Below are 16,085 nucleotides of genomic sequence, written 5' to 3'. Positions count from 1 at the left end.
GTGGAGACAGAGAGGTGGAGGCAGAGAGGTGGAGGCAGATGGGTGGAGACAGAGGTGGAGAGGTTGAGACAGAAGGGTGGAGGCAGGAGGGTGGAGGCAACATGTAAAGTTTATTCCATTTATTTGGTTCTGGTTCTGCTCAGTCCGGTGGTTGTGTGCCTCGGCGACTCCCCCTGGTGGCTGCGGCTTGCATCGTACCATAGATGACGTCCTGCTGCTTGATGACGTCTTTGTGTTGCGTCTGCAGGAACGTGGAGTCCACCGCCATGCTCCAGCTGTCGGCCTGGACGCAGCCGCCCTCCGCCTGCAGCTCCTCCAGCAGGGGGCTCCACCACCACTCGCCTGTTACAACACAGCCTGTCGTTATCAGACGCAGCACTCCCCGCTGCCGCTAGCGGACCGTCAAGGAAGCTCAACGCACCGTCGTCGGTCAGGGACTCCATGGACAGAGTTCTGTTGCGGAAGTTCAGCGACTCGGTGGACTGGGACAGAATCCTACGGAGACCGACGGACTCCTCTGTCCCCCTGGGACACAGAGAGACAGAGCAGCTGAAACTGTAGCTCAGGACTCTGAACCCGTCTCTGGACTCAGCAGTGGTGCAAATGATCACACCTGCAGGTCCAATCAATCACCTGCTAGCTTTTAACCACAGCGTTAGGAACAGAACAGGAAGTGGAGGCGCTACCTGTTAGCAGTTGGGCGTGTTTCCCAGCAGCCAATCAGATCTTGGTTTTTACTCACCCTGCAATGTTATTGGTGGAGACGCTCTTGGCGAGCGTCAGGCCGGACCGAACCCGCCTGGATCCCAGCAGAGACTGTCGCAGAGTGTCTGAGGGGTAGATAGCTGAGCTCGGACGCTCCTTCATCATCGGAGCTGAGGATGAGCACAGAGGAAGAGGATGTAGGGTGGGCAGAGACAGACAGGTGGAGGCAGACAGATGGACTCACTTTTGGTCCGCAGAGCGACGTTCTGTAGAGCCGAATTGTTTCTGACTAACGTCAGCTTCTGTTGCTGTGGGACAAAGACAGACAGACAGACAGACAGGTGGTCAGACACAGGTGGTCAGATAGACGGGTGTTCTGGTAGACAGGTGTTACCCTCTGCTTCATCTTAGCGCAGCTCGCCACGCTGTCCCTGCAGCGGTTGTGGATGGTGACGTTGCATCCTGGGAAAGAAAAGAGTCTGCTCAGTATCTGCTCTCCGATTGGCTTTGCAGGAATCACAGTAGTGATGACATAGGCTGGTCAGGTTCACCTGTGCAACACTGTAGCCAGGTGAGACATTGCTGCCACATAGACCTGGTCCATTTCCCTACTTGGTGTTCCGAGACCTGGACCGGTCCCTACCTGTCCTCAGCACTGAGCACCAGCACCGGCTCTCCACAAGGCCCTACTCCCCACCCACCCAATGATACCATCATAGAGATCGGGGGCCTCTCTCTGGAAACCGACTACAAAGTGGAGAACGGAGAACAACCTCCGTTTGAACACCTCCAAGTCGAAGGAGCTGATCGTGGACTTTAGGGGGTGCAAACTACACATTTACCCCTTTATTTATTCATCTATTTATTCTTAACATCCCAGTTGTTCTGTGTTTCTGTGACAGGTTCTGTTTTTTAAATGTCGTGCATTAAATTCTGATTCTGAAAGTGAAGTTGGTCCTCTCTATGCACTATGGACACACACCTTTCTATCTTCATAAGGACTTTGCATTGACTCAACTCACACCTCAGTCCTAATCCTGACCTCTGACCCTAGAACAGTAGCTCTCCTTATGGGTCCCAGGCTTTGGGGCCCATAAGGAGCAGTGGGTCCTCACAACAGAAAAATGGGTCTTACAACGTGAGAAAAACCAAAACACAGACACACACTTTAGCAGAAGTATAACAGCTGTGTGTATATTTCGGTGCAGTAATGACATCATCAGTGGAAAAACTGATGTCATTACTGAACAACAAAATGGCTGAGTGTGTACTGGCCCACAGTGCATAGAGAGAACCAACTCCACCACCTCCACCCACAAGTTGAGGTTCTTGTGGACAGTGAGGACATTTTTCTGAACTGGGGGTTGGGGGCAGTTAGATTACCGAATCAAAATCAGGTTCAACTGTTCCTGGTGGTCACACAGTTACCTGAGTTTACCTGGGCAGCTGAGTTTACCTGGGCAGCTGAGCGCCTCCTTGGCTGTGATGCTCTTGTTGCAGGAGGAGCAGAGCGTAGTGGCCGATACGCTGAGCGAGGTGAACAGGTGGCCGCTGCTGGAGCGCGCCTCCCGCTCTCTTGTCTCCTTCAGCCGCTCCTTCTCCTTGATCTGGACAGGAAACCAATTAAACCATTGGAACCATTGGAACCAGTAGAAGTAGTGAAACCAGTAGAACTACAGAAACATTTGGAACCAGTGGAACCAATAAAACCAAGGGAATCAGTAGAACTAGTGAAACCAGTGGAACAACTGGAACCAGTTAAAACCATTGGAACCAGTGAAACCAGCTGAGTTTACCTGGGCAGCTGAGCGCCTCCTTGGCTGTGATGCTCTTAAAACCAGTGAGATACTATTAAAACCATTGGAACCAGTGAAACCAGTGATACTACTAAAATCATTGGAACAAGTGAAACCAGTAGAACCAGTTCACCAACAGGTGAACTGTAGGTGAGGGAAGAAAGCAGAGGGTGGAACAAATACCTGGAGACTAGGGGGGTGAAGGCTGGAAACACCTGAGCTCTCACTGTTCAGTGTTTTGTTCTGAGGGAAACCGGGTCAGAGCGGTACCAAACTGGATCAGAACTGGGTCAGAGCGCTGTCACTGTATCGCTATGGGAACTTCTGCTTTCCTCTGTTCTGTTTCTCTCAACAGGAAGAGGAACAGGAAGTCCATCTTTATTCATCAGAACCGGCCGCAGGATTACATCAGAGATGTGTAAAGGCGCCGAGTCCAGACAGCAGCCCAGGTCCTGGTTCTGGTTGTAACCTTTGTGTTCAGATGGGGGGGTCCTTAAACTGGCACCGCCCACCTGCATGCATCATTAACCCTCTCTAATCCTCAGCTGGATTCAAAACTCCCAGGATGCATTTCACCAACAGCACCCCAAATGGCTGGAAGAAAACGGTTCTGTTCTGGTGAGCTGTTCAGACTGGCTCTGACTTTGTTAAACTGGTTCTAACTGGTTCTGACCGAGTCAGACTGGGTTAAGCTGGGTCCATATGGATCATACCGGTTCTGTTGGAACCGGCTCAGGGCAGAAGCGGCGCTCAGTGACAGTCAGTGATCAGCTGATGGATAAATAAAGAGTTCAGTGATGAAGAGGAAGAAAGGGAGCTCTGTTGGAGAGAGGGGGAGGGAGGGCGAGCAAGTTGGGTTTAGAGCAGAGAGAGAGAGTCAGGAGGAGCCAGGTGGTTCCAGGTCATGTGACCGCTGAAGTCTGCAAGGTGATAAAGTTCTGGAATCCTCTAGTTCAGGTATTGTGGTAACAGCCAATCACATCCCTAGTGCTCCCAGCCAGTAGAGGGAGCCAGCGAGCCGCAGATTAACGCAGCACAATGAGACACGAGCAAGACACAGCGAGATGCAGCACGACGAAACGCATAGTGACGAGACGCAGAGCAACCAGCAACTCTGGTCGTGATGCTGCAGCCCCAGCAGCAGAGCTAACACTGTTAGCATGTTGCTGAAGCACCCAGCAACCATCTTCTTCTCCCACCACAGACCCGATGTTTGACCTTTGACCCTGAAATCTCCAACTAACTCCACTTAAGATGAGATAGTTGTTCCAATGCCATGGATACCAGATCCACCAGATCTCACAGCGCCCCCACAGGCACAGAGGTGAACAGATGCTCAGAGGGTTGGGTTGGTTTGACTCAGAAAGAGAAAAGCAGCAACAGCAACAAATGTTGCTGTTTTGGTTCCAATCAAACAGCTGAGACTGGAGCAACCTGCAGCTCCAGGTGAGTCAACCTGCAGGTTTCATCAGCAGAGCCACTTCAGATCAGCTCTGCTGCTTTCATTAAGTGGCTGAGATTATAGATCATAAATCGATAATAAATCCTTCGTATGGCTGTCTTATCACCAAGCTTTGATCAATATTTGAGCAGTGGAGTGAGTGGGCACACAGGGCTGCTGCAGCCTGCAGGTAACCATGGCAACGGCCAGGATGCTTCAGCGAGGCGTAGGCGTGAGAACACCCGCTCTGCCTCATCTTCATTGGGATGAAGAACACTAAGCGCCGCTTCAGCGACCAATCAGAACTCAGCTCAGATTCTTCTGAAAGATTTTGGACTAAAAACTAAAAACTCCCACTGTCCTTGAAGCAGCATTCCCAGTTAAACCAGTGACCACGTCCCCACCACCATGACACCTCCACCGTGCTTCACAGCTCAGCCGCACCAACCCGACCCAGAAGAAGAGCAACGGTTCTGATCACAAACATGGAACCTCTGAAGAACCCTCAAAGAATTCTTCAGAGGTTCTGGGACCTCCGTTCTGCTGATCAGAACCGGTCCTGGTTCTGGAACTGATCGGATTTTCCTTCAGGTTGTTTGGGTTTGTGGGTCAGAGGTCAGACCTTCCCATCTCTTCCTGTATGAGACACTGCCACGCGCGCGCCCCAACACACGCGGCGCGCGCATCCTCCCCTCCCCCCCACCCCGCTTCCTCCTGCAGGACAAAGCGGCCACGCTGCCTCCTTTAAAAAGTCCGAACTCACCGAACTGCTTCGGTACCGGCCCACGCTTCTCGCACACGCTGTGACCCACGCAAGCACGCACCCTGTTCACGCGCAGTAGAAGAAACGCGCGTGCTCGTTTGAGTTAGCGGAAAGAAAAAAAAAATCTGTTTCCCGTTTCTGATCTCCGAACTTTCCTGCTGCGTTTCCCTTTAAACTGGACCCAGAACCGGGCCCTGACTCGAACCCTGGCCCGCTCACTAAGTCATTCCGCCGACGTAACGAAACCAGCGGTTCGGTCCGTGTTTTCCAGATGTACCCGGTCAGATCCGAGCGGAACCAGGCAGACTCGGACCGGGACCAGGAACCGGTCTGCTCGGTTCGGTTCGACCCATAATAAAGAGTGTATAATTAAAGTGTGGGTGGTCGCGCGCGGCGGGGTTCGGCGGGTTCCGGGGTTGCGACTCACCTTCAGGCTGCTCTCCTTCATCCGGTCCTTCTCCCTCCGGCTCTCCAGCAGCCGGGACATCGAGCCGCAAATCGGTTCCGATTGGTTCCGACGATCCGGGTCACTCTCTCTCACTCTAAGCCACAAAGTCCGGAGGTTCTGGTCCCGGTCCGGAGCGCTCCGCCGTCTGTGTAGGGGGCGGGGCTTGAGTCTGACAGACAGATCTTTTCTGTACTTCTGACCAATCAGAGCGCAGCCCGCTGCCGCCGCATTCGGCTAATCCCGTCCCTGCTCGTAGCTTAGGCCCCGCCTACCGACACATCTAGGAGAGCACTCGTTTCTGGAGCTGGAACAGCGCAGTCGACGTTTTGGGTGGGGTTAGTCTCTATGACAACGTGTCACTAAGTCACATGACCCACATCAGCCAGTCAGAGCGTCACTAGAAGTCACGTGACTGATGATCAAACGGTCTCCGCTCCGGATCGATTAGCTCCGCCCTCCGACAGAGGCATGGACAACAGACAACCGAGTGACGTGGAAGTGAAGGATCCGACCCCGCCCGCCCCGAAGCCCAGCGAGCAGCGCCGGTAAACAACCCGAACCTCCACCGGCTCCCCTCAGACACAAAGAAATGACGGAGCTGCAGCGGAACCACGAGATAAACAATAACTGATCACCGCAGATCTGGATCAATGACGGCCACTGCCGCTGTCACCATGACAACCCGCCATCACACAAAACGCACAGGAGACGCCGCCTTCCGGCAGCAACGCGAACTGCGGTTCAACTTTATGATTAACTTTTTATTTTGAATATTTACAAAATTTTACATACATTCATTGAAAACATAAATAATATGCAAAGCATGAAAAATAGTGATATACAACAGAAATTAGTTGGAACAAATATACTAAAATACTTTTATTGATTCCAAAGGGAAATTAAATTAAATTAAATTTTAACAACCCATTTTGTAAAATTGTTGGATTTCAACACAGCGCCCCCTCCCGTCAGAAAGATCAGTATTAGCAGATGTATTTCCATCACTTGACTGTTTCCATTCAGTTATAGTCGACTTTCATAGCTGGATATCTTGGATAAGAATATCTAGTTGATCAGCACTTTACAAAACTAGAGACAGGTGAAATTTCCTGTTAATTTCTCTGGCTGCTTTTCCACAGGTCGTCCCATAATTCATCATCTATCAACAGATTTGACTCATGTCTTTATTACAATATTCTCTTATACAACAAAATGAGGAAGACTCTGATTCACTGCTTTACCTCCGCAGGTGAGCCTCCTGTGTTCTACCTAAACCAATCAGACGCTCACAAAGCCATGACATCATCATTTGAGCTAACCCAGATGGCTTAAAGGCGCCGAAACCTTAGCATATGTAACCGACTGGTGGTGTAGAATTGGGTGGGGTAGAACCGGGTGGTGTAGAATTGGGTGGGGTAGAACTGGGAGGGGTAGAATAGGTGATGTAGAATTGGGTGGGGTAGAACTGGGAGGGGTAGAAGTGGGTGGTGTAGAACCGGATGGTGTCTCCATCTCCCTGGTTTTATTCAGAACTCCAGCAGCAGCGTTCTGGACCATTGATGATGTGAAGTCGGTGCTCCAAGAATCAAGGCCAAAATAAAATAAATAAAAAGTAAATAATTAAATAAAGTTATTCTGGTTCATTGTCAGTGAGAATTAAAATTCTTCATCTCATATTTCTCAGCAGAACTCCTCCGATTGCGGTCCGCTGATTCCGCCTCCTGGTTCTACTTCCGGTTCCAAAGTTGCCTTATCTGCCGGCCGAATTTTAATTTTGTGATGCGTTCCCTTTAAAAGGACCTCCCCTTTAATTCACCTGTCCTGCCCTCACCTGGGCTGAACTTCCGCAAAGTATCACAACAACAGAAGAAGAAGAGGCCGAGTCCAGAACCAGACCCGTCGAGCCAGAACCGGACCAGAACCGGACCAGAACCAAGGTCAGACCCTTCAGTTTTTTTTCTCCGTCAGCAGGTTCGGTATTCGTCCGTGACGTAGGTAGTTCCAGGTGGACCTGAACCACAGTGACGTCAAACTGCAAACATGCTTCCTGTTTATGTGGACTCGGGTGGTTCCGGAGGTCCAAAAGGTTCTGTTTGTTTTTGATGAAATATTCAGAGAAAACAAAATAAAAACCCAGTTGGATCCCGTTGATCCGGATCCAGTGAAACCCGCTGCTGGCAGATGTGATCAATCATTCTGGTACCGACTGGTTCTGGACTGGTTCTGGAGGGTCTAACCAGTTAATTCTCTCCATTCAGCAGCAGGTTGGAGGTTCCTCAGATCAGAGACCGTGAATGTTCTGTTGGGTTTTATCTAAAATAAACACATTTATCCAACTGGAAGATCATCAGAGCTTTAAACCAACATTAGAGAATACAGACAGTGACGTTAGTGACGTGTTACAAATGAACGCCTTAGAAAGTGTTACAAGTAACAAAGTAGCGATTACTCGTTACTTTTTTCAGTAATGACCCAGCCAGCATGCCTAGGTGGGCCCCATGTGGGGAAAAGGAGGGCAGACCATATGGGTCCCATATGGGTTTGTCCGCGGGTTCCACGATGGCCCCACATGGGTTTGCCCGTGTAGGGCCAGAGCCCACATGGGCCCTATATGGTGGTGGCCCACATGGGTTTGTCCATTTAGGGCCCGTGTAGGCCCCATGTGGGCTCTGGCCCTACACGGGCAAACCCATGTGGGGCCATCGTGGAACCCGCGGACAAACCCATATGGGACCCATATATCAGCCCTCCTTTCCCCCACATGGGTCCCACCTATGCTGGCTGGGGAGTAATCGCTTTGCTATTTAAAATCCAGTAATCAGATTACAGTTACTTATCGAAATCACTTTGCGTGACTATTTTCTTTTGTAATTTAATTTTATTTCCTCTACGTGTCGAGTGACCCATCAGAGCGACAGCAACATGAGCAATGCGCAGTTTGTTGCTGGAAAAACAGGAACTATTTTGAGTTTCTGTTCAAACTATAAAAAAAATAACAGTCCTGTTACTATGAGCGGCTTCGGGCCTGTTTTTTCTGTCGCGGGTTGCGCTTTTTTGGACTCGTTTTTGAACGTGAAGTTACTCATTTGGGTTTTGAAATAAGCCCCAGAATTTGACTGACAACCGTTTACTTTTAGCCAGGCCTTCCAGGTCCATCATTTCCCGGATGATCCGTCCCGCTGTGTCTTTAATATCAAGTTAAAATGTTTGCTGTGAATGACGTCGAGCTTCGCGTTGCGCTCCAGAAAACTACAAACATCAAGACTAATATATGAACAACACAATAAACGTGAAAACAGCCATAAATGAACGAATCCGTAAAGTTGTGCAACTAAACGCCGTTATGATCATTAATATTAAGATAAGTGTCACAAATCTGTACAGCCATCTGAGTTGTGAAGCCGCAGGAGTATGGGGGAATTTTTCTGCCATAATCCAAGAGCACACATATGCAGTCTGAAAGCAGGATTTCGTGTCTTTTGTTCTCAAAACTTTTAATACTTTTGCTTACATTTTTATATTGAAAGCAGAATTTCTGTCTGTCTTCTCAAAACTTGTAACGCTTGTACTCAAAACTTCTCCAGCTGACAGTCTCTGCTCTGACTGCTCGCTTACGAAACATGGAACTGCCTTTTGGCAGAGTCGCCTAGCAACCTCTCAGCCAATAGAATGAAAGTGTTGTGCTAGGTGCGTTTGTTTCCTTCTAGCGGGTGAGCCTATGTGGCTGCTATCCAATGTAGGCGCAATGACGTATCAGCGCATTTCATTAATCATAACTCGCTAAATATTAAACATATTTTCAGGATTATTCAAACCGCTATCATAGCTACTTTTACAAGGAAATTTATGTTTTTAAGTATTTTTGAATTGGATTGATACATGGTTCAGCATATTTAAATATTCTTAGTGGGGAAAACAATTGATTCGGAATAAAATATTTAGATATTGATGTATGATGAGTATTTTACAAAGCAAAAAACTAGTCATAATTTTTAAAATATATTATTTAGTAATATATATAAATGTATTATAATATTAGTAATATCTATCTCTATATATATACTCTGACAGCAAACACAGGGCTGTAACGCAGAACCTGGAGTTTGGGGCAGGGAGGGGGGGCTCTAAAATCCTACTTAGAGTTTTCCAGAGAATAATGCAACACACAAAAACACCCAAAAATTACTTAAGTTTTTTTGTGCTGTTGTAACCATCAAACAATCTCCACTTCAGTTCAATGTTATAAGTGGAGTGACACTGTTAAAGTTACTATTATTAAATAACTTGCAATATTATGATAATATTATGATGATGTCTGGATCCTTATCCTGTGTGGCTCGCCATCACACTAAGAATAATCCATAAATGAGTGCAGAAAAAGCAAATTCAAAAGTGTTAAATGTTTTGGTGTTAGAGACTCTGTCCAAAAGCAGAGTTAATTTTACTCTAATAGAGTCACATTCTGTTTATGCATCTCTGGAGTGTATATTACTGGTAGTTAAAATCAAGTGTCAAAACAAAGTGTTCCCGTATCAAATCTGAAGGTCATATAATGGAATCAATAACTCCTGACTTCCTAACTCTGAACTCTTACAGCAGCTATAACACTTGAGAGACTCAATTAACCATCGCTTCAAAAACACGTCTCTACCTGCTCTTAGATATTTCAGGCAAGACACAAAAATTAGGCACAAACCAGAATGTAAAATCACTAACAAGACAACCTTTAACCCCATACATTTCTCATCCTTCATACTTTTATCTCTCATCCTCGCACCCCAAGACATTGCAAACCTCACCAGTTATTCCCATTCACACAGACTATATCTGTCAAATCTTCTCCTGCATAAAACGCTCCGCTCTTGGCTGCTAATCATTTAAGGAGTAATGTTTTCCTTTACATACTAGATGTTACACCTTTCCACCAGACACTTCTGCTTCTTGGTACATTCTGTACGGCTACATCCTGTTCTAGCATAATTTGTGCTCCTTATCTAACTGTTGCATGCAAACAAGGTTATTCATCTTATCCTTAGCTGAAACATTTCAAACTGAGAATGCATAATTTAGCAATATGAAGCATCATACTTGATATTCAAAAGGTGTGATTACAATATTCAAAATATGCAAAACTCACAAAAACGAATATATTTGATTATTACATTTTTATTTCTCCACATACTAAAGGAGTTAATTGACTGACTCCGCCCCCATAGTCACAGGTTTCCACCAAGCCAAGTCATTTCAGAACAATTTTCTTTCCACATGTCTGAGTTGTTCACTACGCTTCGTAAGTATTTTTTTTTTTGAGATGGTTTATATTACTATTATTTTCAGTTTAGGCCAACCTGTATGGTAGACATGGCTCGATGTAGGGTTAGCCTATCCCTACCCTAAGTTCAAAACAGTAAATACCTATTTAATATTGATTACAAATAACTCTTATGAAGTTTAAAAAAATACTCTGGGAGAGTTGATATTAAGCTCTAACACCGAGTTAGTGTTGCTTAGTGTTAAATGACTAACTCCCGCAGAATTGGTATTTGACACTTAATTTGAGTTAGGGTACCAGCTCTCCAAAAAGAGTTAAATTAACACTGTCTGGTGTGGATCCATATAGACACTTTAAAAATGTTGAAAACAAATCTGACAAATTTGGGCCTCCTGGATTTTCTAGAAATCAGTTTCTTCTCCATCCCATAAATTAATCTGAGCTCCGGATTCTACTGGCTATGGAACCAGTTTGATATTTAACCAGAAATATTTAATATTTAATCACATTTTTGATCAAAAAATATATACCTACAAAATCAACAAGATTTTTAATTTAAAAACCATCTTTGCAGCAAAATTATTTAATAAATATCCATCAGTTGAGCAGCAGAGATATCTCTAGATTTTAATCTTCAGGTTCTTCATCAGATTGGAGCAAAGTTCATCTTTCCACAATTTCTCTACAAATGTGGACGCTGACGTTAGCATTAGCTACATTTTGTCTATGCCGTTTTATGCTAGCATACATAGGCTAACTGCTTTTAGCACAACAGTAGCCTTTTCTAGCATCAGATCAGTTTAAAGCATAAATTAACTGAGAAAAGCCGCTTCATCACTGCTGCTAGCTGATGTGTGTCAGATTTACTGCTGTACCAGAAACACAATTCAAAGGTTCCTCTTTGGACTTTTGACTTAAAAAAATAATAATAAAGTGATTGTGTAAAATGTTTAAATTTTCCTGGCCCTGATGTTGACCCAATCAGACCCAGAACCAGGAGAACCAGATGCCTCTGCATCAGATTGTTACTGTGAGACATTCAGACACGGTCTCACCTGAACAATCCGTCCTCCAGATCATCAGGTGACCTCCATTAAGGTCACATGACCTCTGAATGCCGGCTGGTGTCTGATGGACCAACTGAGTGTCCCACCAGGGTCCAACTGTCCTCTCTCTGTCCTCAGATATGGACATGTCTCTGAGCAATGATCCGTTCCTTAAAGCAGTCCTGACAGAGAGCGGTGGTGGGACGGACGCAAAGCGAGACGCAGACAAGCCTGCGGCCATGTTGGAGCCTGGGACCCTGCAGTGGCCAGAGGACAGAGAGACGGGGACGGGGGGACAAACAGATGGGGTCATTACAAGGTCAGACGCGTCCAGCTGGACGGAGAGCGAGCGTGGCCGCAGGATGGAGAGGGCGGGGCTTATAGGTGAGGAGCGGGGCCGCCTGGAGGAGAACCGGCTTCCAGAGAAAGCTGCTCAGGTGTTCAGCCCGGCCGTCACCGTCCTCCCCTCCCCCGCCGCCTCCAGAGACACAGAGGCATTCTGGGAAATGGAATCTGAGAGGAGCCCCTTCCTGAGCCCTCGCCAAGTGGACTACAACCAACATGGCTACCAGTTTGACTTCCCCGAGGACACGCCCCCTTCCACTTGTGAGTTTACCTGAGACCTCTGCTCCAGGTGGGCAGGGCTTAGCACTCACCTGTCTGTCTCACCTGTGTGTCCAGGTAAAGGGGGATGTTCAGGCAGAGATGCACTGAAGCTAGGGGTGTCCTTGATGACATCAGCACTGCTCTTCCCGCTCCTGGTGTGGGGGGGGTACGTCTTCCTACCGTTCGATGCCCCCCTGCTGGACGGCGCCCCCCTCAGGCTGGTCTACACTCTGCGCTGCTCTGTGTTCGCCGCCGCACCCGTCATCCTCGGTGAGACGGAGAGAAGAGATAACCTGGGACTTACCTGTCTGTCTCTCACCTGTCTCACCTGTCGCCCCCTCCCACCCAGGTTGGCTGGTCCTGGGCGTCAGCAGGCTACACTCTGGATCCACTCAGCCGGTTGTTGATGATGTCATCAAGGAGGCGGAGCTTCAGGAAGTCTCCGTCCACCGACGCTTCATCTCTGACTCCACCTCCCTCTTCCTGATCTACTTCCTGCAGCTGGTTGTCATGGCAATGTACCTGAGCCAGGAGCAGCTGAAGCTCGTCCCACTGCTGACCATTGTCTTCGCCTTCGGCCGGTGAGTGTCGCCATGGCAACTGCCTCAGAACCAAAGGTCAACAGTGATTCTAGGCGGTACGCCAGAAGGTCAAAGGTCAAAGTTGTTGTTTTTTTTTTTGCTCCTCCAGGTTGGCGTATTGGCTGGCGGCAGCATTTGGCAGCAGCCTCCGCGGTTTCGGCTTCGGCCTGTCCTTCCTGCCCAGCCTCGTCATGATGGCGGCCAACTTCTACTTCATCTTCACGGTGGAGTCGGCGGGGTCGGTGTTCGGCGCTGCACCGCCGCCGGACGAGCCGTTGCCTCCGCCCACAGGCAAACAGAGGTTCTGGGGATGATACCTGAGCCTTTCTCTTATGTTTATGGACTGTAGAAACTGGAAGCTCCGCCCACCTCTTTTAGTTTATCAGTTCTTTTATTTTGTAGGAAGGACACAACTTTCTATTTTGTAAATATGGACTTTCATTGAATAAATTTTTATCAGCCAACTGTGCTCATAGTTTAGGTTTGTATAAAATTCATCAAAGGTTTCACAATAAAAGCATCAAACTCACTTCCCGTTATAGCTCAGTTCAGTTTGTTACAGGAAGCCGTCATACTGACCAGCAGGGGGCGACAGTAGAGAGAAAAAACCCTTCTAGTAGCTGAAACTTCCAGCTGGCACATCCAGAGCAGAAGACGGCTATAGAGAGACGATAGGAGAGCAGTAGAAGAAACCAGCAGGTTCCCTGTGAACTCCAGTAGATCTACTTGTTTCCATGCTGCAGTCCAGCTCAACCAGAGCAGAGACGATTCTGGATCCTGGAGACCCAGCCTCTGACACCGGCCGGGTCCAACAGCAGCTCAGTTTGGTCCAGGAGATTTCCTCTGAATCTGGAGAAGCTTCAGTTTCCTAGTAATAATGATAAGAATCTACTTGATAATTAACATTTTGAATAACGGTAAAAGATCGACATGGCGATACTGGAAGTTTTGGTATCGATCTGACCAAGGAAATGCAGGGCAGTATTGCCAATATCAATACCAATACCGATACTTTTTCTTATTTAAGCTTCATAGATCCAAAAGACCTTGGATAGAATTTTGCCAAACATTGTATGTGACAAGAAAATGCTTCAGGGCTGACAAACCACAACAAACACTGTAAACATTTTCAAACTTATTCTTTTTTTTCCAAGTTGAACAATACAAGAAAATAAAAAGAATAAGGAATTTCTTTCCTTCAGTAGAAGCATAAGAGAAATTTAAATAAAGTATAAAGAAAGAAAGAATGCATTCTCCCGTCTGGCTTGCGCCGCTGAGTCACGTGACGGTGCAACAACAGACAATGGAGGGTGGAGCAGCGCTGCTCTTACAGACAGCCATGTGTGATGAAGCTTTGTGTGCAGCAGTCCATGCAGGCAGGAGAGAAAAGAAGCTGAGTATTGAGTATTGTTAAATGTCAATACCAGCGTTGGTATTGATATTAGGATTGATCCGCCCACCTCTACATGGGCTGCATAATGTATTTTTGATTAATCATAAAGAACCTGTAGGTATAGCCAACAAGTATAATAAACCAATCAAAAATAATATATTTCCTCCTGCATAAAAGCTAAAAGGCTAAAGCTAAAAAGCTAAACTCCTCAAGTCGTTAAGACTCTGAGGTTACAAAAACTAAAAGCTAAAAAGCTAAAAGCTGGCATACAAGACTGGAGATAAACAGGAAACTGCTGGTTTCTATCTTCCCTCCAATTGTTAAGGAGGGGAGAACCCGGTTCTATCCGGACTTCATGGGTTGTCAGAAATGGGCAGCAGGTGAGTTGGTGACAGACGCCCAACAGGTGAGACCTTCAGATTGTTCAATCAGTCAGATTCCAGCTGGTTTTGGTTTGGGTCTGGACCCAGGTTCTGGTTCTGGCCCAAAGGGTTCTGTGCTGACGTTTCAGTGGCTGATTGGCTTTGAAGGTTCCTACTTGTTTCTGCCTGATCCGAGACAATATGAGTGTTTCTGGAGAACCGACCCATTCAAATATGGCAACTTCTGAGGAAATGGACCCTGCAGGAAGCTGAGGACACAAACATCCTGTTAGCTACAGCCAGATGTGACGTCATCAGGAGGTGGGGCAGAAAACTGAACCAGGAGCACTTACTAAGTTCAGCAGCTTCATCTGCTGAAGGATTCTACTCCAGAACCTCTCTGAACCAGTAGTGAAGCTGCAGTCTGGTACTGAAGGGTTCTGATAGGAACATCTGGACCAACCAGGTATCTAACGGATGATTAAGCTGATTAGGTGAGGAAGAGATTGTTCCAGTTATGATCCGTAGTGGTTTTTCAGTTGCAAAAATCTGAACAGAAGATGGTAATGTGGAAAATCAATCAGATTCAAACGTTTTAAATGTTTTTTGTTTTCCTTTATTTGTACCTGCAGTTCTGTCTTCTAGCCGATAGATGGAGGTAATGTTCCCCAACTGTATTTCCTATTTACTAATGAAGAAGAAGCTAACATGACGGAGTAACCGAAGCTGAGGAGCTCTGTTACGCAGTGAGTTTTGTTCGACTGTCGGCCCAGTTCGGGCTCAGTGGGTCCGGTTCGAGTCATATATTTTAATTGTTATGGTGTCGCCAAACGAAACACGTCCAGCGCATGCTCAGTGGGCAACCCGTTGCACGTTAGCTTAGCCATATTAGCTCTGGTGTTTCTGCTCCAGTGAGTTTGGATGGCTGCAGTGAAGCCGGGATCAAAACAACAACAAATATGTAGTTTGTCTTCTGAGGGTGATGTTGAAAAAGATCTGGCTGAAAACCTGGAGTTAAATCATTAAACGGTTCTGGGATGGAAACAGCGCGGTAAAATGTGTCGGCAGAGATAAATATCCTCCGTTCTCATTTATACCAGGACCAATCAACCCTGAACACCGGATTCAACTTAACTGGCACGAACTGAACCGAAACAGCCTGAAAGGGATCTGTACTTTGTGCTGAACATCGTAAAGAAAAACAAAACAAAACAAACAACAACAAAAAAAATGATAAAAGAGCTTAAAGATAAGTGACACGGCTAAGCACACAATGATTAGAAATTCAATACAAAATACAATAAAATGACTGTTAAACAGACAATATCAATACCAATAAATTGATTGGTGATGAAGTTAAGATTTATAAAAACCCAGAAAGCTCAGCTGGATCAGAACCATCCAGATCTGGTTCTACAGTTTCATCCAGTGCTGCCTCATTTACTCACATAAAGTAATCACTATGGGGGAATCTTCCTGCCATAATCCAAGAGCACACATTTTTATTCTGAAAGCAGGACTTCATGTCTTTCTTCTCAAAACTTGTCCATCGCGCTCCCACTCAGGCCCGGTGCTCAGCTCCCTATGCCCCCTATGAAGTGTAGACTCAGTCAAAGTCACATCAGGGTTCGGTATTGGGACAGGACCAGTGACAGAACCAGGGACAGAACGG

At 46.8% G+C, this 16,085-nt stretch overlaps 3 protein-coding genes across 7 annotated transcripts in view; 2 read left to right on the top strand and 1 right to left on the bottom strand.

Moving 5' to 3' along the window:
- Positions 1-5,873, bottom strand: part of arhgef2b (rho/rac guanine nucleotide exchange factor (GEF) 2b) — a 17,082-nt gene extending 11,209 nt beyond the window's left edge. The window contains exons 1-7 of one of the 3 annotated variants that reach the window (XM_016666424.1): positions 5,133-5,873; positions 2,162-2,312; positions 1,100-1,167; positions 950-1,013; positions 743-875; positions 422-525; positions 199-342 (exon numbers count right to left, since the gene is read on the bottom strand). In XM_016666424.1, the coding sequence (XP_016521910.1) occupies positions 199-342; positions 422-525; positions 743-875; positions 950-1,013; positions 1,100-1,167; positions 2,162-2,312; positions 5,133-5,192 (724 nt within the window). In that variant the 5' untranslated portion in view covers positions 5,193-5,873. Of the gene's footprint in view, positions 1-198; positions 343-421; positions 526-742; positions 876-949; positions 1,014-1,099; positions 1,168-2,161; positions 2,313-2,501; positions 2,534-5,132 lie in introns of those variants that run through there. The other 2 variants (XM_007542719.2, XM_016666423.1) reach the window with 2 other exon arrangements.
- Positions 5,874-6,245: 372 nt separating this feature from the next.
- Positions 6,246-13,187, top strand: tmem79b (transmembrane protein 79b). Of its 2 annotated transcripts, none has more exons than XM_016666425.1 (5): positions 6,246-7,074; positions 11,605-12,077; positions 12,153-12,347; positions 12,427-12,658; positions 12,768-13,187. In XM_016666425.1, exons 2-5 carry the CDS (start codon positions 11,612-11,614, stop codon positions 12,970-12,972), a joined length of 1,098 nt encoding a protein of 365 aa, XP_016521911.1. In that variant the 5' UTR covers positions 6,246-7,074; positions 11,605-11,611; the 3' UTR covers positions 12,973-13,187. The 2 variants fall into 2 exon arrangements, with proteins under 2 accessions (XP_016521911.1, XP_007542779.1); XM_007542717.2 differs by having other exon boundaries at positions 6,246-7,090; positions 11,610-12,077.
- Positions 13,188-14,750: 1,563 nt separating this feature from the next.
- The window catches only part of LOC103131146 (GON-4-like protein), a 4,822-nt gene continuing 3,487 nt past the window's right edge, over positions 14,751-16,085 (top strand). Inside the window, exons 1-2 of one of the 2 annotated variants that reach the window (XM_016666426.1) lie at positions 14,751-14,907; positions 15,046-15,159. The gene's annotated coding sequence lies outside the window, so the exon portion shown is untranslated. The remainder of the gene's footprint in view (positions 14,908-15,045; positions 15,160-16,085) is intronic. The other variant, XM_007542729.2, reaches the window with a different exon arrangement.

The sequence above is a fragment of the Poecilia formosa genome, unplaced genomic scaffold, assembly GCF_000485575.1.
Source record: "Poecilia formosa unplaced genomic scaffold, Poecilia_formosa-5.1.2 Scaffold723, whole genome shotgun sequence".
Taxonomy (NCBI): domain Eukaryota; kingdom Metazoa; phylum Chordata; class Actinopteri; order Cyprinodontiformes; family Poeciliidae; genus Poecilia; species Poecilia formosa.
This window is presented reverse-complemented; position numbering and strand designations above follow the sequence as displayed.